Source organism: Melozone crissalis, unplaced genomic scaffold (genome assembly GCF_028551555.1).
Source record: "Melozone crissalis strain CALT ecotype California unplaced genomic scaffold, PUWL_Pcris_2 ptg000057l_1, whole genome shotgun sequence".
NCBI classification, from domain to species: Eukaryota; Metazoa; Chordata; class Aves; order Passeriformes; family Passerellidae; genus Melozone; species Melozone crissalis.
Window position 1 is genome coordinate 4,733,909 of NW_026535835.1, and position 27,328 is coordinate 4,761,236.

Here is a 27,328-nt window from a genome sequence, read left to right on the forward strand (position 1 = left end):
ACATTTATCCTCACAGAGAAAAGCAAGGCACAATTCTTCCCAAGAATATTTCTGAGATTCACATTCTCTGAACCCCAGAGAAGGGAAGGACATATCTTTTTTGCAGTGCCTGTCTTTGTGCCAAAGCAGAATCCAATGTGGAGATTGTTTACCCAAAGTGATGGGGTTTTGTTTCCTTGGCCTGTCGGGGCCAGGTGTGTGTGTGTGTGTGTTGGGACTGTCACTGACAGTCACAAGATTCTGGGCAGTGTGTGCAGCTGAGTGCTTGGCAGATTCAGTTTAGATGTAATGTAATATAGTGTAATATAGTATAGAATCACACAGTAATAAAGTAATATAAAATAATATAATAATAAAGTAATTAATTAACCTTCTGATATCCGTGGATGCCTCCTCATCATTTCTCCCTGCCACAGGGGCTGTCCTGATTCAACACCTGGGCATGGAGAGCAGAAGAATTTCCCTTCAGCATAGGAAACCCCATGGTACCTGGACTTCCATGGATGCTGATGCCAAGTGTTTTGAGCTGTTACACCCTCCCACCTCATTTAGACCAGTTCAAAGGGTATTATGTTTCTTCGCACCTTTGTTCCTAAACCCCTGAACCCAGAGCCACAACCTGCATTGAATGAATGAAAAAGGTGCCTTGTGTTCATCAGTACTGGCCCAAGTTGGGTTTTAGGGGAGATTTCAACACAAGCTCAGCATCAGCTGCCCAGCGGAGTCCTCTTCTGAGCTCTGAGGCTAATTTCTGCAAGCCCTGAGAGGATTTTATCCAGGGTCTATTAGCCATTGTGCAGCAGGAGGTACATTACCATGGAACAACTCCAAGGAAATAGCTCAGATTTACAGTGCAACTGAACAGAGTGGGAAATTAAGTAGTCCCAGGTGTAGCCTGATAAAGTTCCTTGTAACAGGAAGCAAAAAAAAAAACAGAGTGAAAACTAAATAGGAATAGTTCCTGGAAGGGTGAAAACTAAATAGGAATAGTTCCTAGAAGGTGTGCATGTCTTTCACTCATTTTCCTATTTAATATTAACAATTGTATATTTTATCCAAATTTTTACCCTAGTCCTGTGGGCATACAAGGAATAGGCTTTAACACACTATATAAATGGATAGAAATATAAATGCAACTAATATTGTACACATACAGAAAATTACAACCTTCTAAGTGAAATATTCTTTACCAAAACATTTATGTGCAGTTGTTTGTAAGTTTTTGCTACTGTGAAATACTACTTAGTTTAGAAAACACACATAAGTATCATGTGTGGGTCATAGTCCTGCAGTGTCATGAGGATGTGATGCTCAATGTTTATGAGTACTGAAAACTCAGGTGGAGCCTTTCCCTGCCAGCCTGGAATAGGCTGAGGAGATGCAAACACCATTACACAGACAGGGCTGGGCCTCCCAGGAGCAGTGAGGAGCATGAACATTTATATTTACACCTAGGGACATCCCAGAGAGCCTCTGGCAGGAGTCCCCTGTGTTTCTACTGAGACCATTTTGCTTTAAATGTGATCCACTCAATGGTCTTGAGGCCTTGGCCTTGCCTCTGCCAATTGGATCCTCCAGGGGTGCCAAAAAAAGCAGAAACCCTGATTCAAAGACATGTCCCTATGACAGCACAGGTGTTTTACTCTCACCCCATCCTGATGCTTTTTGGAAGTGACAATTTCCTCATCACAAGGAAGACAAAGGCCTCTGATGAACACCTCCTCACATGTTGCCAGCACAGGAATGCTGTCAGTAAAAGTCTGAAGTGCTTCTGTGTCACAACATTTAGCCTGTCAGGTTAATGATACACAGATTAATGATACAATTTAATGCTCTGAAACTCTTAGGAGACAGCAAGGACATACTTAAAAATAAGCACAATAGGAGTTGATTTCTGCAGCATGAAAATATCACCTTAAATTGTAGTTCCACACACAATGCAGATATTCTCTAATGCTTGGGATTGCTCATCATGGCCAAGTATCCCCACATGGCAGATAAGAAGCAGCTGAAAGGAAAGAACTTTGCTGCTTGTGGGCTTTGCAAGTCAGGGCAGTGGTACAGAATGAGGATATCTAGATAAAGAATTTCCTGTTCAGTTTGGAGCAGCCCAGTTCCAAAGAAGGAACCCCTCCCTCAGAACTGCTGCCAAGCAACCTAGAGTGAATCAGCCTCAGACACATCCTGACCATATTCTGACAGGAGCTCTAAAACCTGCATTATTAGTGACAGAAAATGAGGCTTTATTGAGGTGTTTTTCTACTGGTCTCTCTTTGTAGGACTTTATCCTGGATCCCAAGGTGTTTCCTATCAGATGACCATTTCAGCACTGCAGAAATCACTGAGAAAACCCAGGAGGAACTCCTTGGACCACATGTTTCAGATGTTTAAAACAGCCTAGTCTAGCTTGGAATCCAATATTCACCATGCCCTAAAAGGATGGATGGGGCCACTCTAAAACATCAATAGTACAGTCTCTCTGTCCTTTAAGCAATTACTTCATTCCTCTTGCTACTGTCTGGAAAATAAATCCTTCAGCAATGATGGACCTGAGCTTTGTGCTGTATCAGTCAGGACTTTAATCCTGCTGTCTTCTCACTCACACTTTACCTTGCTGCTCTGCATATCACAGCCAAGGTTTATCCCAGAGCTCATTGTTTTAATCCACATTTTTAAATCTCTAGGAATGGAAAACACTGCATGAAATATCAGGGCTTTTTTCTCTTGTCTTTTTTTAAAATAAACTGATATTGTTTCTTTAATAGGTTTAGTTCTCACCAGTGCTCAATTCTTACTCATTTGTTAAGTCTAATTAGTCAGTATTCAAATGTGCCATGCATTAATTTGGCCACTGCTCAAATCTCACACAGATTTCATAGGAAAATGGATTATTTGAATTTTAAACACAGTCTGTTCCACCAATTCTGACATAATAAGCCAACTCACAAGCCATTAGGGCCATAAAATGCCAGCTGACCTAACAGCCTGCAACAGTAGAGAGTGAAAAAGCTATTTATGTTATTAACTGATGCTCTGAAGTGAGAGCTGCACACTGTAGCTGGTTCTGTGTCATTTCATTTCTCCAGGATTTGGGTGCAGCCCAGATGCTTGGCTCCTTCAGCCCCAGCACAGAACTGTTGGCCCTTAGACACAAAAGCAGAGCCTGGAGATTGCCCAGAGCCAGGATTCACTGCAGCCTTCTCAGGAACATCCTCCTGCCTGCTTCACCTCTTTAATATGGTAATTAAAGCATTTTAGCTAATGGGCTTTAAATACATCTTTTAGGGTAGTCTAGACGACTCCTTAGCATTGTCATCAGGGCAGGGAGGGATCTTCTGTATTTCTGACAGATCAGAGCTTGAGGCAACCAGTCAAAGACCAGCCTAAGCCCCCGCTGCTGCTCTCACTGATGGAGTTTCCCTGTCTCTAAGTTTACCAAGGGTTTTTGCCTTCACTCAGAACACTCAAATTCTCCCTTCAGAGCAGAGGGAGCAGTTGGACACACCAGCCTTTCCAGGTTCCCCCAGTGCCTGTGGCACACAAAGCTGTGGCCATTACCTTGTCTAGACAGGGATGTTGGGCTGCTGATGTTAGCAGAGAAAAGGAAAGTGCATTTCAACACAAATCTGCTCAGCCTCTGCTCCTGCACTTGGGTGGCAGCACAGCCACTGTCCCTTCAGCCAGTCGAGACAAGGCCACAGGGACTGTGGGACCTGAGCACTCAGCTCACATTTCCTTGAACTGCAATGGCTTTGTTGTAATTCAGCAAGACAGCACTTTCCAAACACAGCAACCTGTGAAATAAATGTTTCAGGGTTCAAATCAGGGTTAGCCTGACTCCTTTGGCAACACTTCCTCCTCCAAATAAGTGCAGAAATTACAGGAGAAAAGCAAGTCCACCCAAACCATGGCAACAGTCCAGGACAAGGATGATTAATAAAATCACCTTAGGGTGAAAAAGCACAGGACTGCTGAGATCTTTGCAAATAACAAGCCCTGAAATTCCACCACTGAAGCTTCCATGAGGCAGCAGTGTGCAGAAGGGTGATAGAATCCTCGCTTTGGGCAACAGCAAATGAAAGGGAACCTTGCAGCTCTGCCTCTCTACACAGGGCCAGAACAAAACAAAGGACAAGAGCAAAGTGGGGCTGTTTGGCTGCCACAGTTTTTAAGCACCACTGATTTGATAGTTCTTCTCAAAATGAACATGGGACTTGGCAAATCATCCACAAAACTTTGCACAGCACTGCCCTGGCAATGGGATCAGTTCCATCTATCAGCATGATGTGAAAACTGATGAACTTCAGGTTCTATGGACCCAGAGATGAGCAAATAAAGATTTCTCTTTTAGTCCAATAGTGAAATTGCACATACATATGAGAAACTGGGGTGTGGGAGAGAAATTCTCTGAGTGGGGAGGTATAGAGACAGATTTGCTTGGGGATAAATGAGGTTTTTCAGGTGCACAGAAAGAGCCTGTAGCTTTTGACTAAAGAGCTTCCAGCCCAACTGAAGCATTTTACTTTGCCTTTGTATTATGCAAGACTTATATAATTTTAAAATTTTTTTCCCCATTTCAAACTTTATATTTAAGTAAAAGTCAGTTTCTCAACTGGCAATCTTAGGGCAAAATGCTTTGGTACTTTAAAAGTGCTGTCCTTTATCCTTTTGAGTTAAAATTATTTGCAAACTGCTTTAAAGGCCAGCATAGCTGGTCAGGCATGTAGTGCTGAGCACAGCCATGGTGTTTCTTGCTGCAGTCCCAGTCCTCTGTGATTAAGGCACAATGCAGCATGGACACATCCTCTGTATTCATGTCTGATAACATTTTTTAACTTATCAAGGACTTTGAACACTTAATATATAAGGACACCCTTGCAATTTCTGGTTTGGTCTGTTTTAAAACTTCTTGTCAGCACAACAGGACTAAGAATCCTGAATTTAAGAGGAATGACAAAGAAAGGCTAAAGCTCCCTGTGCCTTTACTGTCCAGGATTTTCCACAACTGTCTTCCCAGCACAGTCTTTATCTGGAAATAATTGAGCTGGCAAAGAAGAACCCAAAGAGCTCTGTGTGATCACTGCAGCAGAGATTAAACTAAAGCTCTTGTACCACAGGCCACTGAGTTTTCTTCCCTCAGGTGCTGATGCAAACACTTCAGTAATGAGTGAGAGCCCAACTTCCGTTCACAAGGAGAGAAAACACCAAGGGTTTGTGGTTCTGTCCAAGAAATGGACAGTGACAAGGCAGCAGAGCCATCCTTTGTTGTGCTGCTGTGCCTGACCCAGCTGATGGGATTGGTCACTGAGTCCCTGCTCCTCCCTGAGCTCTGTGTTCACTCCTCTGTGCAGGGCTGAGCACAGCCCACAGCTTCCCCTCAGCACCACTCCAGCTGCTCCAGGAGCAGTTTCCCCATAAACTGTAGGGGAAATGCACCTTTCAGGACAGGAGAGAGACTTGTGAGAAGTCACTGGGAGACTCTGAAATGCACAGAATGCAATGGCTGTCAGCAACTGCTCAGGCAGCCCCTCCAGTCCTTGCTGGACACCTCCACCTCTGCTGCTGCCCACCAGCAGCCAGCCCTGCACTGCCACCACCCCTGTGCCCCAGGAGCAGCCCATCAGCATCACAATCACACCAACCTTCAGAAATAACAGCTTTGCCTTCACTCTCTGACTACCAAGAAGCATTTGGAAATGCTGAGAGAAGAAAAAGGGAAAAAATCTTTCCCTTCAGAAGAATCCCAGCAGGAGCCTTCTGTGTCTCCCTGTGAGGAGAATTGGGCACCACACAGTGCAACAGGCAGAGGTAACAAGCAACAGCCTCCACAGCTTGGACACTTGCAGCTTCCATGCTGTTCCCAGTGCTGCAGATGTGCCTCCCAGTGCATCCCCCCATCCAGATCCCCTCTGGGAAGCAAAGCATTCAGTCAGTTTGACTGTCACTCAGAGACATCAGTGACAAAATGAGTGCAGAGCTTAGATTTCTAAACTGCTTTCTCCATTGCCACCAAAACCTACTTTTCAAGCAGGACTTGCCAAGGCTTCAAATCTTAACCAAACGAATCAATCTAAATGATGGAATTGGAAAAAATAGAAACTGAAGAAATCTTATAAAGCACAAAGCTGTTCTACCACACAGGCAGATGAGGTCACAGGTATAGGAAACACACTTCACTGTCTGAAGTGGAAAAATGATGAGCTATGGGATGTGTCTTTCAATGGAAGATCAAGTTTCCATTACCCTTGTCATTCATAGGTCAAAGTCATCGAAACTCCACAGCAAAAGGGAGAGAGATGCACCTGTGCTACCAGAGAGTCAAGGATGAGGACAAAGATAGAGAATCAGAGACAGAGAGGGCTTTGACATTCCTCGGGAGAGAAAGGCTTTTTCATGGATTTAAATTAAAACTGTGCACAGAGAGCACTTTGCTGGGAAGCGAGAGGACGGCTGCCATTAGCATGAAAATCCTGTCTGACACATTTTGTCTGTGACCCTTTGCTGTGACAGGGAAGGCAGAACCTCACCAGATGGTTGGGGCTGAAAAATTATAAATCACCAGAAGAGTGGTGAAATGAAATAATTTTAAATAATATTTTTCAATCCACTTACCATTAAGGATTCAACACCAACATGTATTTCCTTTATAGAAACAAGGAAAAGTTTCTTTTTGTCCAACTCAATGTATTGGGTTTGTATAGCAAGGTTTGGGTAGCAGGGGTACAGGATGGCTGCTGTGAGAAGCTGCCAGAGAGTTGCTGGGTCTGATGGAGCCAAGGATCATGGAGGCAAACAGCCTCACATTCTGCATGGCCTTGGACCCAATACATTTGATACCAGCAAAGGGCATCAGATGTCTCTGATCCAGATTTCTTCCACACTGAGCAGCAGGGCAGGCAGCAGCAGGACAGTGTGGGGTGCAGCCTGGCCAGGAACAATGACTCCTCTGCATTTTCCATGACCTTCTCACCCTCTGGACTCTGTGGCAGCTGCTACTGAGCAGGCCAGCCACTGCCAGGGTTGAGCACTGCCAGGTACCAGAAGGATTTTTGCTCTCAGAATAGCTGCTTCTCTCTTCCATAACAGCAGCAGCATTATCTCCCAAAGTGCACTGACCCAGCAATCCAGGCTGGGTCCAGCACTGTATCCTGGATGTGACAGGAAACCATTCCATTGCCAAAACACTCCCTAGCCCCTCCAGCATGCTTCATGATGAATGAAGCACTCAGTTTGTTCTCAGTAGTTAAACATTTGAGGCAGATAGTGTATGACACGGGAGATGAGGGTGCACTGAACTTGTACCAGGCCCCAGCTTTCTCCTGTTTGCACAGCCAGGTGTGTGATAGAGGTGTCCAGCACACACCACATCAGTGTGATTCAATGGAGTTCCCATCACTGTGGTGCAACCCTGGAGCACAGCCTCTCCCACAGAGAGGAGAGCAGAGACAGGCTCAGATAAGCATGTTTCAGAAGGAAACAGGAGGATTTCCACCCAACTTTGTTCTTTAAATGTGTGTTAAGACAAACACTTGGTGTTCTGGAGGAGGCCAGGGCTGCTCCTGTGCCACAAGTGGCTGTTCCTCAGGGAGCCAGCAGCTCTCCAGAGCACCTGGTGCCTCTCCAGCTCCTCCCTGCTGGGCACTCTGCCCCATTCATACCTGATCCTGTTCCCTGGGAAGTGAGGGAGCAATGAGCAGGAGCACTGGTACAGCCCCAGTCCCTCAGCCCAGCAAGGAGCACCCCAGGAGTGGGGCTTGGCTAAAGAACTGTCCTGACCATCACTGTCAAAGCTCACAAACACCCCAGGATCACAGCCACAGGCTCTGAGGGAGGCAGAAGTGTAACAGCAATGGGAGAAAAGCTCAGGACTCTCCAGATGTCCCAGTGCTCTGGAAGTCAAAGATAAAAAAAAATATACCTGCAATGCATTAGAAGTGTTAGTTCACCTGAGTCTTCTGAGACACTGAGGTCAATCATCAGTGTTAGCATGAACAATTACCAGCAACTCCAGATTGCTAATTCTCCTTAAGGTCTCAAATGTCCATGGGTAATGGATGTGAACCCAGATTCACTTTGTGCAGGGGCTGAGAGCAGCTTTCATCCATAAGATAAACTCAGAAAGCTAAACTAGAAAACTGTAGAAAAAGTTTTGATTAAATCCAACAGACAAATCCACAAGAATGTTGTGCTGAGCTGTACAATGAGTCCCTCCCTTCCCAAGCAGAGCTTTCAATAACAGTGAAGATTCCTGAAATCTAATTAATTTCTTTTAATTATCAAGATGTTGTTCAGGAAATAATATTTAAAGCTGATGTCAGACACCGGACTTGTTTGGAATGCTTCTGAAACAGCCTCATGCAGCAGAGTCCAGGGTTTTGGCTGTCAGCAGCAACAGGTATTACATGAGAGCTCAGAAATCAGTTCTTTCCTGTGATCTCATCCCCCTGATGAGCAAACCCTTTAATTAACCAAGCAGTGCAGTTGCCTCACTCCTGTAGCAGCATCACTCACTGTGTGAGGAAAAGCTGCTGCAGAGAGGATGAGTCCATTAAAGAAAAACTGCCCTGCAATCTCTCAGGGAGATTATACAACTGCATCAAAATTAAATTGACATTAATCCAATTCTCATTTCAGTGTTTGCCAACAAAAGCTCGTGTGCGATATGGAACAGTCTCTTTACTTTTTAACTAAAGTCTGGGATGCACATTCAATTTTTATTTTGTCTTTGGTCTAACCTTAGGGGAAGCCTGCAAAAGTGATTCTTTCAGGTTGCAATTCACTAGTGGTCTCCTGAGCACCAGCCTGGGTCAGTGCCCTTCCCTTCCCCTATAAACTGGATGGTGCAATGGCTCTGCTGCCCAAGAACTCCACCCACACAGAGCCATGGGTTTCCTTCTGTGTGCTGGGGATCACTGGGGACCCTCCAGCTCCCTTCCCCGGGCACAGTTTGTGTCAGCAGGGGGTTTTTAGCAGGCCCTAAGGCTGGGCACAGCCGGGCACTGTCCTGGCCCAGCTCCTGGCACACCTGGTGGTGGTTGGTGCTGTTCCCTGGAGCTCAGGACACTGAGGAGCAGCACTGGCAGCTCCATCAGCGTGCCAGGAACCCAGCCAGGTGGGCACCAGCCCTTCACCCCGGCCCGGATGGAGGTGCCAGCTCTGCCATGGGGGAACAATCCCCAGCTCAATTCAGGAGCCATCAGCTCCTGCTGTGCCCTGTTTCTGAAACCAGTGCGAATGTGACCAGCAGGGACTTGTCAAACCTTCAACATTTAATTTGGGGCACTATGATAACACTCAAAATTAAGCTGGATCCAGGGCAAGGTAATTAAAAACATGGCTGGGGAATGGTCCTACTCGCATTTGCCTCGGGCACCTGGATCTGCTGCAGAAACACGGCAGCCGCTCCCTGCAGATTCAGCGTGAGCCACCCTCCTCAGCAGCACCATTGGAGACTTTGAAGTTGCAAAAGCTGCACGAATGCCAGAGGGAAGCTTTTTGTTCACCCTGCTGGCATTCACGGCAGGGATTATCGCTAGGAACGCAAATGAGGTGAGCACGGGTGCAGTGACAGTCTGTAATCTACTGGGGCAGCTTTACATCAGCCCTGCTGCCTGTATCCACTGCCCCATAACAGCAGCAGCTTTCGGTCTTCTGTTCTAATCTACACAGCCCTTAAAATTCACTTTTCAGCAATTACCTGACATAAATTTCAGGAGAAGTTTGGGGTGCTGTACTCAGCCAGCTGATTAAAGCTGCAGAGTGAGAGCCCCACAGCGCTCTGGGCTCCTGTTGGACTCAGAACCATCTTTCCTTTCAACAGCCTGGGCAATGGTGGAATATTCACACAGGCTGTCCATACAGCACCAAAACTGAAAACTCATTCCTGGTAATTCTATCTGGAGAGGATCTGCCTCACACAAGCCATAGGAGACTCCACAGCTGAACCCTTTCTACCAAAGCAGCATCAGACCTCTTACAAACTCTCGACAAGGGCAGTGATTTGAGCAGGGAACATTGTCTCCACCAAGCAAGAAAAACACAATAAACTTGGCAGCTTTTTTTAGAAAAAGTCCAGGACTGCTGGATTGTAGCACATTTCCCCAGCCAGCAGCATCTCCCCTCCTGCTGTTCAGTGACAGCACACACAGAGCAGCCTCCATCAGCCAGTGCATGGGGAATTATTGGGAAAAGCTGTTTCAAGGGTGGTTTCAGTCTGAAGTAAAATGCTGTGTAATCTCCAGTTATCTGTTATTATTCCTTATTAGAGGAATAATAGAGCCTCCCAGTGATCACTCACACAGATGTAACAGAACTGCCAGGGCTGACTCTCAGTGCAGTCAGCAGAGCCCCTTCATGGTGCTCCCCAATGAGAAAGCACATCCCAGCTCCTTCTCCAGGTGCACAGGGGACCCAGGGTTTATAGGACTGGGAAAAGTCCTATTTTCTTTTTATGTTACCCATTTCATGCCCTGCCCACACTTCCAGGACCTTGCTGTCATTCAGAAACAAAAGCATTTTGATGTGTGTGTGCTTCATTATAGAAAATCATGCTCAGAGCAAGTCTGTGGTAAACCACATAGAAAAAAAAAAAATTATCTGCAGAAGAGAATCCCAAAGCACCCCAGCCAGCCCTGCAATTATTCAACAGCTGGTTTGGGGAGAAAATGGAGCTAAACAAAGGCTGCAGCATGTGCAGTGCTCTCACTTAGAGCACAACTTAAACATGTTACAGAAAATGGGCCTGCCAGCCAAGCAGGGATTTCAGGCAATGTCTTCATTCCCAAACCCAGCCTATTGACAGTGATTTACATGTGACAGGAAGGCTCCAGAGCAGATGGGAAGCTGGCAGGCTGTTAGGATAGCTGCAGTCCAAGGAAGATTGCCACTGAATGCTCCAACAGTTCTATAGAGCACAGACAAACTAAATATGCAAACTGTAAATGTAATTAAAAGGACTGGAGGGATTGGTTAGGAAGGAGGAGAAGGGCTTGAAAGGTAAATGTGGAAATATTTAGGCTAACACATGGGATTTGTATGACAACATTATGAGGGATGAGTATCAGACAATGAATAAATTTAGGGGGAAATCCACAAGGCTGTTTACTAATGCTCCTGATACACTTAACTAAGATAATTTAAAGCTATAAGCTGACATGCCATTTAAGGAAAAAAGATTATAGGAAACAGCCTGGCATCAGCAAAGAATAAATTGGTCCAATATACATTTCCTGAGTCAGTCTCACAAAGGATGCACTGCAAACCACAGATCCAATACACACACACACAATCCTGCTCTGTCACCCCAACACTTGCCTTCTACATTTTTAGGTCTCCCAGTTCAGCACTGACATCACCATTTCTCATGGGATATTAAGACCTCTGTCCTCAGAGGCAGCACTTAGTTCTGTCCCTTAGGAACTCATATTCCAATTTCCACGTGTGCCAGTGGGAGGACTTTGCTGTGTGGCAGCACTGAGAAATCATTTTAAGGAGCAGGTCCTGAACTAAATGCTCTGGAATACACACAGTGAGTCCCCCAGTTGGAGCTTCTCTGTGTCACAGTGAGTCCAGAGCTGCCACCCCAGCAGGGGAAGCCAGGAGTTAAACCAGGCCTTGGTCACTCAGGTGAGGATTGTGACCCTGGAGAGCCCCAGACAGTCTGACACACAGATGTTAAAATATCCCTCCCCTTGGCTGGCTGGGAGTGTGCAGCTCCTTCCCTCCCTTACAGCCCAGTCAATGTCTCTAAAAGCAGGTGGATGTATTTGCCTTGTGCCATTTCAAGCCTTTTAACCACAAAACAGAGCAAGACTGTCTATTATTTTAAAGCAGGGTGCTGAGTGGCACTGGGCTTGGCCAGTCTCCCAGCAGAGCACTGTTGTCTTACATAGCAAGGGTTCTATTATCACTATAATGCAAGGATTCCATACCACCAGAGTTTCATGCCTCCTCAATGTTTCTCACAGGCAGCTCCTCTAAGCACTGACTGTTCCTGGTCCTTGCAGCAGCCATCTAACTCCAGATCCCACCAATCCACTCTTTTATACCACTGCTCTTATTGGCTAGAGGTGTGGCCTGTTATCATCCAGCCTGCCCCTAATCTTTAGTAATTGGTCCAGCTGCAGCTCATTGGGGGATAAGATTACATTCTCTACCACCTTCATTTACCCATGCTGTGTCCCCCTACAGACACCAAAGTTGTCTTACAGACTCACACACACTCCGGCACCTGTGGAAAAGGCTCTTCATTCCTATTTCCACTTAGGTAGTTCATTTCTCCTTCAGATTATTTCTAAAATTAATCAGCACATGTCCTTTATTGTGTGTTTTATCCTGTAATTCAGAAAATGGGCTTGTTGCCACTGAAGCTGCTCTACAAAATGCTCCTAAATCTGATTTTCACCAGCTGACACTTTTTAGGAGCAGGAGCTGTGCTGGGCCAATAGACCCCTCTCTGTGTTCCCTGTGTCCCTGCTGCTGTCACAGAGGGACAGATGGCCCATCTGAGCACCACCAAGAATTCAGAGTTTGCTTTGCTCCAGCTCCAACTGTTTGGAAGCAACAGTCAAGAGTCAATTCCATCTATCTCCCCCCAGTTAATGGGATCAGATTTTCCCAACTCCTCTGCACAGTACTCCATCCTGTAGGAATGCTGGCCTTCCCTTCCTCTGAAGTGACAAAATATTCTGGAACACTCAGGATTGTTCAATGAATTTTCCAGTGGTTAAACCCATATTCTTCTTTTATGTGTCAGAGTCATTTAAAGTGAGATCTTGCACCTTGTTCAACCAGACCATGACAAAGTTAGTCTCAAACTGTACATCATTGCTGTGTATCAGCAGTTCTTGCAGATATTAACAAAAATCCTGTTTTCACTGAAATTTTGCAGCATCTTCAATCAGGGAAGATGAAGGAGTAGTTTTATCAGATCAGAGAAAAAGTAATCTCTTGCCTCAATCAGGGCCCAGCTGGAGTTACTTCAGGAAAAAATGGAAGAAGCTGTACAGGGTTTAAAGCTACTGCCTAATTTTAGATTAAAACACTTCCCTGAGGATCTTTAGAGTAACTTTTATTCATGTCAGGGATTTTTTTTTGTCTTGCCCACCAAAGTCCCTTGGGAATGTTCACATGCAGTGAGCACAGCACTGCAGGGCCACAGGAAGGTGCCCTGTGGGTACAGCAGGTGTGTTTTACAGCTGTTCTACTGGCTCAAGCCAAGCTGGAGTCTCAGTATCTCCTCAGGACTGTATTTTGTGTGTGCACATGTCAAACATCAGACTGCAATGTTTTCTGTACCCATAACATTATAATGGAACCAGTAAGATACATGGAACAACATCCTGATTTTATAAACAGACCTAAATTGTCTCCAAACCTCCTACCTCACTTCAAAAGCAGTGTCACAGACATCACTTTTTACAACCAAACCCAGCCCATGGTTACCACAAGGTGTGAAGGAAAGCAGTGCTTGGGCAGCATTTCTATTCCTCATGGTTTCCTGTGAGCATCAGAGGAATACAAAGTGCTTTGATCTAAGGAAGAGGCAGTGCAGGATTCTAGGTAGAGTTTAGCATAAATGTATTTCATTAAAAGCTTCATTAACCTGAACTGTTTTTCATCTCATTAGCTTCAGACATTCTGGTTTAGCCTATGTTTACCTTCTTCCACTTCTGCACTCCTTCCTCCTCTGTCAGATGGCTCCTGAGCATCTTCCACCACTTCTGGACATTTCTGCTCCAGTAAAAGCTGCTGATTCTGGAAATGCTTCAGCTGGCATTAAAGCCTTGCAAGGGAAGGCTGAAAGCAGCATTCCTCTTGGCTACAGAAAATTGATTTTTCTAAAGTTTATGTTTACTTGGCATTCAGGAGAGAGTTCCTGTCCACATCCCTCATGACACAGGATCTAGTCAAGAAAAATGGGTGAAACCTCCATGTCCTGCAGTCCCAGAGATCCCAGGAACAGAGGCCATCAAACCTTTGTCCTGGCATCCCTGTGTGAAAGCCAGAACAGCTGCCCACTCCCCTAGAGCACATCAAACATGTGGCAGCCCCCTTTCTTCTGCCTGTGGATCCCTCTAATCCAAATTCCTCTTCTTTGATTTTCCCATCTTCATCTTTCTTCTTGTTACAGTCCCAACTTCCTGTGCCATTTCCTACTTTCAGGTTATAACACTCAAAGCATTTTAAAATTTAAATATTATTTTTATATTGATTTATTTTATGTATTATTTATTTTAATTTACATATATTTAAAATATTTTAAATTCCTGCCAATCAAGCCTGCAGAGCAGGGGGCTCTCCTGAGAACACTCACCTGTTTTCTGCTGCTTTAGGCTGCAAGAATTGAGTATTTGAAATCTTTACTTTGGTGTCCATGAAGGTCTGACTTTGGAGATGGCACTGACTGGGGCTCCTCACTGACACATCCTTGCACTCGTGGCTGTTTCCTCAAGGCCTTTCAGAACAGTCTTGAGAAGATGAAAAAGTGAAACTAAAGAAATCTGGAGAAAAGTCAGCACTTAAATGCCATTAAATAGTCATGGCTCAGGTAGTTCATCTCAACTCATTGCAGGACACTCCTCTAGTTCTAACAGGAACAGCAGGAGAATTGAAATCTCACCTGTTCTGGCAAGACCATCAGTGAATACCACTGGGAATATTTTAATTAGCATTTTAATTATCAGCATCTCCACTGGAACCCTCTTAAAACCTTTCTAAACAGATCAGTGCAGAGCACCTTAAAAATACACGAGGATGCAAGGCTGGATCACAGTTCCATGAGCTCCCTCCCTGCCAGGCATGGGCAGTTTGCTGAATGGCACTAAAACTGCATTGCTCCTCTAATCTGTGTTAGGAAAAGAGCTGGAAATCCAAGGGCACTGCCAGGGAAAAGCCTCAGGGACACTCTGAGCCTGTCTGGGGCTGCTGCCACAGGGTGAGCTCAGAGGGAAGCACAGAGCAGGGAACAAACAGCCTGAGAGTTCAGTCAGGCTCAAATCCCAGCTCTGCCTGACCAAGACACTTCTCTGGGCTTTACTACCATTAAAAACAACCCTGCAGATGACACTGTTCCCTCTCAGTAAAATACTGCTCAGTTGGGGGTTTTTTGGTTACTTACAGGGGAATTGAGTATTGTACTCTTCCTTCCCTCCCATTTCCTTTTTTTTTTCAAGAGACACAATTTCAAAAGATGGGATAAAACTGCAATTCTGGTGCCAAAGTCCTCCTGTTGGTCTCTTCAGAAGCTGAGAACTGCTGGCACTAGCCCAGGAAAAGCAACAAAGAATAGGAGGAGTCTGGAGAGCAGCTAGACTTGCAAACCCCAGAGCAGTGTAGAATAAACCCAACACAAAACAGAAAGATGATTGGCAGGGATGGGATGACTCTGCTGCTGGAAATGAAAGTGCTATGAATAATCAGGCACCTCTGACCCAGGAAAACACTGACTTCATTTGCAACACAAAACTGATTGCAGATGGTATTTGGGGAGGGGAATCCAGCTATTCACTGTGCTTTCCCCTCACCAGAAAAATTCATTTCCTTTGTACTGTTGAGCAATGAAATGCACCTGATTGGATCTGCTGAGACAGCTGCACATAGAAGGCCTGGGATGAAAAACTAAAGAGTCCATGGGGTTGATGCTAAAGGTAATCCTATTAAAACAGTGGGCTGAGGGGGAAATGCACATATAACTCCTATTTTAATAAAGAATTAAAACAAATCCCTTAAAGGAACAAATTTATTTGAACATTTCTTTGAAGATAATAAGATTGTTGCTGAATTGGATGCTGGATGCCAGTGCACAAACAAGGACATCCCTCCCATTTTTTCCTATTGCTGTTCATTTGTTCCTATTGCTGCTCATTGTCCCTATTGCTGCTCATTTGTTCCTATTGCTCCTCCTTTGTCCCTATTGCTGCTCATTTGTTCCTATTGCTGCTCACCCCTTCCTGCACTTGCAGCTGCTCCCTGCTCCCACCTGGCTGTGCTGGGCACACCTGCCTGCCCTCTGTACCCTGGCTCACCGCCCTGGGAGTGCTCCAGGTGCCCCTGTGCAGGGACAGGTGCCTGCAGCCCCTGGGGCTCTCAGTGACACATTCCCACAGCCAGGGCTCCGAGAGAGAAGGGAGAGCAGCAGCACAGCCCATCCTTGCAGCAGGCTGATGGCCCTGGCTGCTCCTGCCCAACACCCTGTCCTGTCCCCAGCTGACACCACAGGAGTGAGGCAGCTCCCACTGGGAAGAAGCCTGAAGGTGCAGAATTACATTATCCCTCCTCACCTGTGGGCTCATGGAGAACAGGGTGGAGCAAAGCCTGGCTGGCAGCAAAACTGCTCAGACTGTCCTGAGTCCCTCTGGCACCTCCATCCCTTCAGCCATGCATGTGTGACATGCACAGCTCCTGGCTGCAGCTCAGCTGTCACAGCCCCTCTGAACAAATGAGTTTAACACTGCCTTTCCAGGGCCATCAGAAATAAAGTCCAGAAGTAAGGGGGAGTGTAGGAGCATCAGGGGCAGGATGGTGGGGATGGATGGAGAGCACAGATCTCTGAAGCCAGGGCTTGGAACTTGGGGTTTATTGCACAGGGCCTGGGGCCAGGGCCCTGCTGGGAGCTGCCAAACACAGCTCAGAGCAGGACTGAGAGGAGAGAGGGGGAGAGAGGATGAGAGGGTAGGAGAGTAAGGGAGTAAAAAAGGTAAGAGAGTAAAAGGGTAAGAGAGTGAAGTTCCCATTACAATACCATAAATCTTCTTCTGTGCTGAATATTCTCATTCTCATTAACCAATCTGGTACAAGATACAAATCCTACAGCATTTACATACAGCCTGTAAGAATCATTACATTACCATACTGTGTTACATTTTAAAACCTAAAACTCCTCTTTGGGCCCCTTCTGCCAAGCTGTAGGGTCTGCTCTGACCCTTGGGCCTGTCTGCAAGCAGAGGGTGTTGTTCCATCAAAAGGGGATCACCTTCAGCTGGCCACACCATTGTTTTCCAGTTGTTCAGTAACTGAGGGATCTCAAAGCTTGCTTTCATTTCAATCTCGCTTACAGTTTCCATATTCTCAAAATCTTTTGCCAGACAATCATATTTATAAGGCTTTCCTGTTTCATCTTCCCCAACAGAGAAGGAGGAGGAGGATGAGGAGGAGGATGATGATGATGCATTTGGATTTTTACTTGCACCTCCTCAGCATCACTGGAGGGCAGATGTTTGTCACATCAGGAAATAAAATGAGGGAGAAAGAGGAAGCTCAGCTTGGTTTTAAGGCAGGTTTGCCTCAAGAAGCAACAGATATTTTCCTGTTGCAACGCAAGCAGAATATTTTCCTTTCTTTTCCTAAAGAAAATGCCTACAACCAAGATTTCAAATGCATGTGACTGAGATTAGTCAGTCCTCAGTCACTCCTCAACCAATAATTAAATCTTTAAGCAAATGGCCTGATCTTCTTCAGTGTTAATCACACAGTGACTTAACCCACCTTCATTAGGAGCTGAGGGATGCAGGGCTCTTGGGAAAACAGGAATGAAAGAAGAAAAAAGCCAGGCCCCTTCCTAGGGTACATGCTGGTAGAATTAAACAGGTAGCTTGAAGTCAGAACTTTCAAAAATTATTCCCTCCATCCTTTTACATCAGTTTCAAGCCTACTGCCCAACACATTTGATACTGAAAAGCAAATCATACCTGCATACATGAATGCATAAATTTACCTCTGAATTCAATTGAAAAGAATTTTTCACACTAATATAGAGAAATATTAACTGTAGGAAAAGACTCACCAGGGTTTATGAGCAGATAAAGTCAGACCTTGGTGCCACAGTGTGAGCTGAGTCCTGGGCAGGTTGGGTTTGCTCATTGCACTCCTGGTTTTAGGGGATTTGTTTCCCAAGCCTGCTCCAGCTCCCTGGGCAGGGTCAGGCCTGCTGGGACACAAACACATTCCAAACCTGGGCACTTCCAACAGGGCATTTACAAAGCCCCTTCCTGCCATGGGATTTGACAGCATGCACATTAATCTCTGCAATTACAGCCATTTGACTCTTGCAGGGTATGTAGGCAATTTACATATTAATAAAAAATCTGTTAGGAAACATGAAATTACACAAAGTGAGACCCACACAATTTTGATCAGCTACACAGCATCAGGATCAAGAGCCTCCTCATATTAACCTTTGTTTCCCTTGTAAGCCAAAAGCTTTCTAAGAATCTTTCCAAGGCTTTATTGGATTACAAAGAGGGTAATTATAGCACTGAGATGAATCCAGTGGCTCTCTTGTAATGGAATAAAGCCAGTTCCAGCTACTTGACAGCCAGCCTGCCTTGGCAGGGCCCCACAGACACTGTTCTTTCATGGGTTTTGTCTATTCCAAGGGATGAGGTGACTGCTCCCCTGTCCCAGGCACCCTCACAGGCAGAATGGGAGAAGCCACTGCTCAAAGGAGGCCTGAAGAATGAACAGTGTTTGCAAACCAGCAGAAGGATCTCTCAAGAAAACTTTTTCCATGAAAGTTTGGGGATAATGGAGGATTTTTAGCTTTCTCAGTTATTTCAGAATTTATTTCAACAAACACTGCATGTGCATTGTATTGTGGGGAAGGAAAAGAAAGAGCAGAGGTGATGGATCTACTGCTAAGAAAAACTAAAATCAGCTACAGCATAAATATGGCTGATTGGGCCTTTCTGCATTCCTGTGATGCTATTCTCAGATGGAGAGTGTCTATCTCCTTTAGCTTGCTTTCCATACAGGAATCCTACAGCTTCTGAGCCAAGAGGACACATGTACCTAAGGGTGAAGGCACAGGTGAGCTCCAGTCACTGGGCAGTGCAGGGCTGCAAGGGGAGAGGAACAAGACAGAATTCAGCCATCCATTCTGAAATAGAATATGGGGGAAACACCAATTCTCATTGCTGGAGTACTGACCCAGGGCACCTGTGCAGGTGCTGAATTTTTCAGTGGAACTTAGCAATGAGTTAGTAAAATATCAGCCATCAGGGCTGGTACAACTCTGAGTAGTCATAGCTGACCCAGGCTCAGCACCATCAGAACCATCCCCTGACCCTTTTTTTCCCACTTTTGACACCCAGGTCTACATCAGCAGCATTATAAAGTTCACAGTTGTTCTACCAAACAGTTTGCAGAAGACATTTCAGCTGCAGAAGCAATGAGGGCAAAGAGGAATAAACCACAAGATGTTCTTAGGAACAACCCAGACAGGATCTCCAAAGCTGCTGCCTGGGAGGCCAAGCTGCACCTTCAGCTGTGGCTCAGGGAGTTCCTGAGGTGCTGTGAAATCCCTTCCCAGGGCAGAGCACAGGCTACTGGTGTGGGAAGGAGAGAAAAACTCACATGAAACATCTTTGGCAATTCAATTCCTGCTGGCAGCAACGTCACACCACGTCACTAGTGGAAGGAGTGAACCCTCTGGAGAAGTGGTTACACAACCTGGTATTGTGACTGAGACATGTCCTGTGCACTGGATGCCTTTGCAGGCATTTGGCAGAACCTAGAAATAATCACAGCTCTGAGGGCAATTTTTATGCAAAGCAGAGCTCTAAAACTTGTTTAAAAAATATCCACACAAACAGCAATAAAGGTCACCTGTCCCTGCTTTGGGAATAAGGGAAGAGGAGGAAAAGATCAAAGGATTACCTGAATGGACTTATAAAATTCCACCTTTTGGAGCTGTTTCAAAGTGCCTCTTACTCACTATCTTGGCTGGAAAGAGCCAAGAACAAATCTTAATAATAGGACACTAATATACAAACAATTACAGAAAATATACATTTTAACAACTTGTTTGATTATCATTCAGTTGCTGCAAGGGACAGATTCCCTGCCGCAGGAATGCTGCAAAACAAACAATCTCAACAATGAGCAGCAGCTCTTTCCAATGTAGATTTAGTAACTTTTTTTTAAGCCCTACATTTTTCTCTTATTTGTACTTAATTAGCACCATAGAAAACAACTGGTATTTCAGTTGAGGCCTGAAAATCTCAGTTCCTCCACTGGCCATGGCCAGGACTCTGTGACTTTCCCTAACACAGGTTGTTGGTGGCATGACAAGACTGGAAGTCTGAAATAGCTCCAGTGCAGCCCAGCCCCCTCCAGCACTAAGGGAACCTCTTCATGCAGAATTTGGTGGTGCCTACCAAGAAGCAAAATCAAGATATGCAGAAAATGTTAAGAAATTCTACTCCTCATACAAATCCCAGTGAGGGAGTTCCATCTTTAAGAGACAGGACCAAGCAGCTGATGGAAGCAGCTCCTGGGCTGTTCCATGCAGGGGCTGCATCTCTCTTTGGCCTCTGCCAGCAGCTCTCAGTGAGACAGGGCAGCTCCAGGGAGGCCCAGGCACAGCTCAGATTATCCAGTTGTTAGTCCTAATAAATGCAGGGGAAAAACGACAAAAATACACATTCTCTGCCCATAAATTGAAATTAAAAGAGAGAAGCATTTGACAAGATGGGATGACTAGTCAGTGTGATCCTGCTCATTTCTAGGCACTGACTTTCACAGAGGAGATTGGAGTAGGAGGAGGGAGGAGTTTGCCATGGACTGCTTGTACCATTTGCAGAACAGCATTTGGCATCTCTTGCTCATATGTCAAATACGTGCCTGCACAGTGGGCCAGGTGCAGCTCCTGATGAATTTTTTAAAGAGGAATTTAATGCTGACATAACAAAAGTGATAAATTGCTCAACTGTTTGCAGGGCAAATCCTGAATGTACCAATAGAGAAGCACATGGAGCTGCTGAAATCCTGCCATGGCTGAAGCACTTAGGACCTTTGCAAGCATTCATATCCAATACAAAAATCCTTCTTGGATATGGGGTCCCTGACAGCACAGGGGTTTCCAAAAGGTCAGTGGTACAATGGCCATGGCTAGTTTTTACAACCAGAAAGAGTTGCTCAATCTTTCAGAATACAAAGTTTTATTTTAAAGACAATTATTACACTCTCACTGAGTACCACAAAGTTTCTCTATTATTTCCCACAATGGTCACATTTCACTACCTAGGTTTAAGTCAGATTTCAGAACAGATTTTTTTAAATACTAGGTAGACAGAGGGAAGAACAAAAACCTGCAGTAACTGAATTATGCTATTTACAGTGACATTAGATATTTATTACAGGAATATTGTGCTTATGATTTACTGGGAGAATCATGCAAAATTTACAACACTTTACAATTCACTTGCCAACATCTTGCTTGGGCTTTAAGGTGCTACTGGGAGCTAAGCCAGGACAAACAATGGAAATTGGCCACAGTGGTCATGTCCTGTTTGGTACCTGGCATGATATTGTGACAACAGATAACACATCCAAAATCCCCTTCACTTTGGAGATAAGAGTTCAAATGGACAGTTATAGTTAAGTGGTTTTACAGGTGCTACTGCTCACTCACGAGAGGAGATACTTACCCAAGGCCTGAGGATACAGTGAGGAGCCTCCAAGTATTGAGAAGAGGTACACCATTAGGATGTTACATATAAAATAATCACAACCCTCCAGTCTTGAATCTGACACGACTTTGATTCTTTCTGCTTCTCTTGGTCATTTTAGACAACTTAAAACACTCTTTTTAGTACCCACATGCTCCAAATTCTACAGGCAAGTCTCATCCTGCTGAGAGCTCACAGGCCTCCCTAACCTCCAGGAGATGATGTGCCTCAAGAGCTCCTGCCTTGTTGAGGGCAGCAGTCCTGCTGGTGACAGCTCTGTAAGACACCCTCTGGAGCTCCCCAGCCCACAGAGGACAAGGGCCTGGTTATGGATGGGGGAGGAGTTGCCATATGCCAATGCATGAGCAATTTTTGACTTGCAGTCAAAAGCATCCAAAAATTCAGTATGCAGGATTTGGTGCCATATGGAGAAATTGTGATTTGGCCTTTTCCCCAGCTGTATCTCATTAAGCAAAAAAGGGAAGAAAAAAGGGAGGACATTCTTTTCTTCTGTGCAAACTCTCTCCCAGAGTTCATCTTCCTTTGAGGGACAGTTCATTGCTGGTACCTGGAAAACCAATTCTGAGCAGAAGGGGGCTGTAAGAATCCAGGTGCTTGAGGACAGGGCTCTGTTAAACTCAAAAGTTTTTTTGTAAATCTTTTTACTTTGAACATGACTTCTTTTAGGAAAGAGGGAGAAGTGCTACAGAGAGACAGGACTGGTTCTACAGGGCTGAGAAAAATCAGAGTAGAAAAAGAACCTGATGTTCCATGAAGTCTGCAGAGGTGCACTACAGTAAAGGATGTTGTTTCCATGTACTGCAGCATTTTGCACTAACAGCAATTTTGCTTGTGAGCTCTGTGGCCTGTTTGTGTGAAAGGTTTGTTTAATCTGAGACTTCACTGGGATTTTGTCCTTACCTTTTTTATAGAGACTGATGTGGCACTACCATAAGGCAGACATTACCATGGTTTAATGTGACAGAGACAGTCCCATGGCTGGTGTCACACGGGTGACACCACATCCAGGTTTCAAAGTTACAAACACGGACACCTCAGAGCCTCTGTGCTTCTTTCCGATCTTCCTCGACGTAGAAAGATGTCAGGAGGAAAAATCCTCCTCCAAAGACCCCCACAAAGGCACAGGTGACAAAGCTGTACTGCATGCTCCTGAAACTCCACTGCAGCGAGGGCACGTTCCTGGTCTGGATGGCATTGGAGATCTGGGGAGGGAACAAGGCTGCATTAATCTGGAATAACACCTCCATCCTCTCCTGCTTTAAACAGACTCTTCACACTGTGAGCCTTGAAAAGAATAAAAGAGGCAGGCAGGGATGAGAGTTTGCTCCCAAAGTTTGTCAAACCAATACCCAGCACACCTGTACTGCACTGCTCTCCAGCTTGTCCTTATCCATCCTTATTCTGTGATTCTGTGATTCCAAAGGGTCAAGAAATCTCATGTTGTTTTACACCTTCAGTGCCTCCAGTCACAAGAGCAGGAAACATTTTACCATTTCCTAGCCCTCCTCCAGACTGCCAGCACAGGCTGGGCCTTGGGCAGTCACCTTTGGCATTTCTTGATCCTGTTCAGTAACTTCTGCCTCCCTTGTTGGCATCCAGTGTATAGAAACAGGGGGTCAAGCAGCAATACAGGCACAAGAACAACACTCACAGGACAGGGAAAAGATTGAAATTAACCTAAGACAAGAGTGGGGTCTGCTTTTGAGCCAAAAGGCATTTGAGGAGTTATGGAGTGACGCTGTGAGTAAGTGGGAGGAAGAAAATACCAGGCAGGTGCTTTTTGCACTGGTGGCAGAATGAGGGTGTAGAGGCTATAAATGATAAACATTAATTTTATTTTTGTAGACAGAAGGAAAATCAGATTTCCAGAAACTCAGTAAGATTCAATACTTAACCCAGGAACCTGAAATCTCTTCTCAGCATAAACAAAAAGATAAATGGTGAAAGCAGTCATTTTTATTCCCACATTTGTTCTTGAAGGTTAGAATATACTGTGTGACTTGAAATGCATAAATACAAGACTCTTCAACCTTTGCTGGGTTTCTATGATTATTTATGACAGTTTAGGAAGATAAGAGGAAGATCAACTCTAAATGGGTACCTAGAGATTACAGCAAGCATAATGGCCATGATACAAACCTAATACATTTAATTTTAAAATGTTTAGAGAAAAAAATCTCTGGGGTGCAGAGGGAAGAAAAACAGGCTTTGAAAACGAAAATCCCCTGATTCTTCAGACAGATTTTTAAGCTAAAAGTTTGGCTGAAGCAGGTTAGGAAACACTATCAGGACATGAAAGTACAAGATTGGTGTTTAACCATCAGCAGTCATGGGAAGTGTTGGTGTATGGGCTCACAGAACATTCCAGAGGACAGAATGGGTGCTCAATACACAGGAACCCGCTTGGACACAGAGCAGTTTTATTCCTTGATTTTAATGCCTCTGTTCTGAGATTAATCTCATCTGGATAAGCTTTTTTTTAGGTTATAGGGGGTTTTTTTGGTTCTTCACTCTTTTTGATGAGCTGCTCTTTAAGGTGGCTTCTGCAGGTCCTGCACACAGTGACAGGCAGGATCAGCACAAAGCCTCAGTTCTGCCCAAAGAGGGCAAAGGACAGAGGGCAAGAGGCACAAACAGTTTCATCTTTAAGGTAGAAAGCCTAAATCAATAGATTGGTCAAAGGGAGAATGAACAAGACACATTTCAGCTTTTGGGGTACCTCCCATTTTTGCATCCCATCTCAGCATTTTCCACAGGCATGTTGGTTGTTGTGTTCCCACACATGTACAGTCAGTTATGTGTGAGAGCAGGAGTTCCCTAACACCAAGGAGCAAAGTGATTTCTTCATTTGCCAAGAAAAGGAAGTCAGCAGGGGTAATCCCTCAGGAGAGAGGCTCTCTTCTCTGCCAGACAGATGACACAGTTGAGACTCTGGGTTTCACCCAGCTGAGGACAAAGGGAACCCCCTGTGTGGCTGGGCCAGCAGCAGCTGTGCAGGCACAGCTCACGTGGGCATTGCTGGCCCTGTCTCACCCTGACACTGTTAACAGGGGGTGAACTCTTTAAATAAACTTCCATAAAAACTAAACTTTAAATCACTGACAAAGACTCAATCTCCCATGTCAAGTAAATCAGAAAACTCAAAATGGGTGCTTTGTTAGCTACTGTGTCTTAAAATAAATGGAGGAAGGAAATGAGACCGACAGAGTCCACAGGAACTAAAATTAATGAACTGCACAGAGAAAGCAGAAGGAGGCTGATTTGCACAGAGGCACCTAAAATCAAGTAAATGTAGGAAGAGCAGAGAAATCAGGTCTCAAGGAATGTGGGAATTCAGGATTAAGGTGATTTGAGACCAGAGCTTTGAAGGTCAAGTAGCATCTAAAGACAACCATTGCATCACTTCTGTTCTGTTTTTCAAGACTTATTGCAAGATTTCAAACTTCAAGACTTGAACTAAGTTTTGGGGTTTAACACATTGAATTAATTTTCATGAAACTCTTCACAAACTTAGCAGAAAGTGCTTAAATCCTATGACACTGTCTCTGCAAAAATGTATGCCTGTAAAAATATATGAGTCTGTAAATTTCTACACACTGCATAGAACTATTCACACCTACAAGCAGTGTCACAGGACCAAGTGTTTCATGCAGGTAAAAACATTTAGGAAAATGTCTCTGTGTCTTAGACTCAGGGCCAGCAATTTGAGTAATTTCTGGTGTTGGACCAGGTAGTGCTTATGTTTCTGTGAGTGTCTATCAATTTCTAGAAGTTTTACCCTAAGGAAAATTCAGTAAGGAGAGAATTCACTTACAGCTCCAATGAGGAATGGGCTGCTTGCATCTCCCAGCAAATGGCTGACCAAAATCTGCAAAAATGCATGCCTCTAAAAATACATGAGTCTGTAAATTTCTACACACTGCATAAAACTATTCTCACCTACAAGCAGTGTCACAGGACCAAGTACTTCATGCAGGTAAAAACATTTAAAACAATGTCTCTGTGTCCTAGACTCATGGCCAGTAATTTGAGTAGTTTCTGGTTTTGGATCAGGTAGTGGTTATGATTCTGTGAGTGTCTATCAACTTCTAGAAGTTTTACTCCTCAGTAAGGAGAGAATTCACTTACAGCTCCAATGAGGTATGGGCTGCCTGCATCTCCCAGCAAATGGCTGACCAAAATCTGCAGGGCAATGGCTGTGGATTGTCGCCTCGGTGCCACCACGTACTGAAACAAAGCACAGCCCACAGAGAGGGAACATCAACACAGGGAACTTCAGCAGTGCCCAGCTGCTTCCAGAACATCCCAGAGACATGGACAGAGCAACACTGATGTATTTCATATTCAAACACTGTTTACAACTTTGTAAGACAGATTTCACAAAAAAGCACTATGATGTCATGTTGCCACGACACTGCATCCAGTCCCCAGGCAGTGTAGGAGCAGAGTTGTGTGAGATTGGCTGTTCTGAAATCCTGGTCACCCATGGGATGGAGGAACAATCCAACAGCTCCTTCTCACTGAGGCCAAAGCACACCATGGCCTAGAGTGAGGCTGTGAAGTCTACCCACTTCTTTTTTCTCTCTCAGAACCTACCTGGATGATGGGCATGCACACTTTGTGAACAGGCTCTCTTGTACAGAGACAAAAAAACTACAATAGGAAACTCTGAGCTTGGGGAGCAGACCTGGCTGTGACAGACTGTACTAGACTGGAGACTGTCAGCTCTTGGCTCTCTGAGGTTTTCATGTCATCTGTCCTAGACTCAGATTTCCTTTATGGATAATGACAGGCTGTGTTTGAGAGATGCAAATCAAATATTGTTATGCACTCAATATATCATGGGCATTGCAAGCATGAGAAAAGCTAAATATACTTTGGCTCTCCAGTGCCTTGCACCATTTCCTTACTACCTTTATTTAATATCCCATATCTGCAACTACAAGAGATGGAACAAGACTGTAACAAGAAAAACACAAGAGAAGGATGGGGTGTTTCCTATGGTTTCAGGGCTCATGCAAACTCTGCCTGTGCTATCACTCAGGTTCCTCTGCACAACAGAAACTATACTCAAGAGCTCAAGGCACTGTGGGATTCACTAGGAAAAGAATAAATAAAACAGTCCCACAGGGACTCTGAAGAAGCCATGGGGTCCTGCCTGGTCACAATGACTGCCCAGGACCTCACACCACGGCAGGAGTGGAGGTGACATCCTGCACACTCCTCCTCTGAGGAGATCCAGCCCAGGTGCTGCACAGAAGCAGGTGCCCCAACAGGAGCAGTTTGCAGATCCCTCTTGTTGCCTCTGGAGGATTCAGAGACCTCCTGCAGACTCTGCCACAGAGCTGTCAGCTGAAAAGGCAGATGGAACACACAGGCTGGTGAACACTTGTGTACCTCCCAGGGCACTTCCAAACACAGGGACACCTTGGTAGCCTTCCCAAACCCCTCCAATTCCAACACCTCCTACACTATTAGCTGCCAAAACCCTAAAAAATAGAGTTCCACAACCTCACAGATGGCAAACATTTCATAAGGAACACTCCAAGAACAGCCTCTCAATAAACCAGCAAGGCAGCTACAGCACTTCTCCATTTGCACATGAGGACTGCAGTGGTTCAGCAGGTACCTTTGTGTACACTGAATAGGAGGCACAAAGGTGGCTACATGCAATGCCTCTTGATGAATAGGCCACAAAGGGAGAAGTCCTTATCATTCAGGCAGCATCTTCCTTGCCTTCAGCTCCACAGGTCGCAGGAGAAATGAATTCCTGGCTACACTGTGTGGTTATAGTGCCATGGGAAGAAAGAAAAGTAATTTTCATGGCACATGAAGAACATGCATTAGCAAATCCAGCTACA

At 45.0% G+C, this 27,328-nt stretch overlaps 1 protein-coding gene across 1 annotated transcript in view; it reads right to left on the reverse strand.

Annotated features, from left to right (window-relative positions):
* Positions 1-22,260: 22,260 nt before the first annotated feature.
* Positions 22,261-27,328, reverse strand: part of LOC128944152 (protein spinster homolog 3-like) — a 28,975-nt gene continuing 23,907 nt past the window's right edge. The window contains exons 11-12 of the mRNA XM_054287284.1: positions 25,596-25,694; positions 22,261-22,669 (exon numbers count right to left, since the gene is read on the reverse strand). Coding sequence (XP_054143259.1) covers positions 22,502-22,669; positions 25,596-25,694 — 267 coding nt within the window. The 3' untranslated portion in view covers positions 22,261-22,501. The remainder of the gene's footprint in view (positions 22,670-25,595; positions 25,695-27,328) is intronic.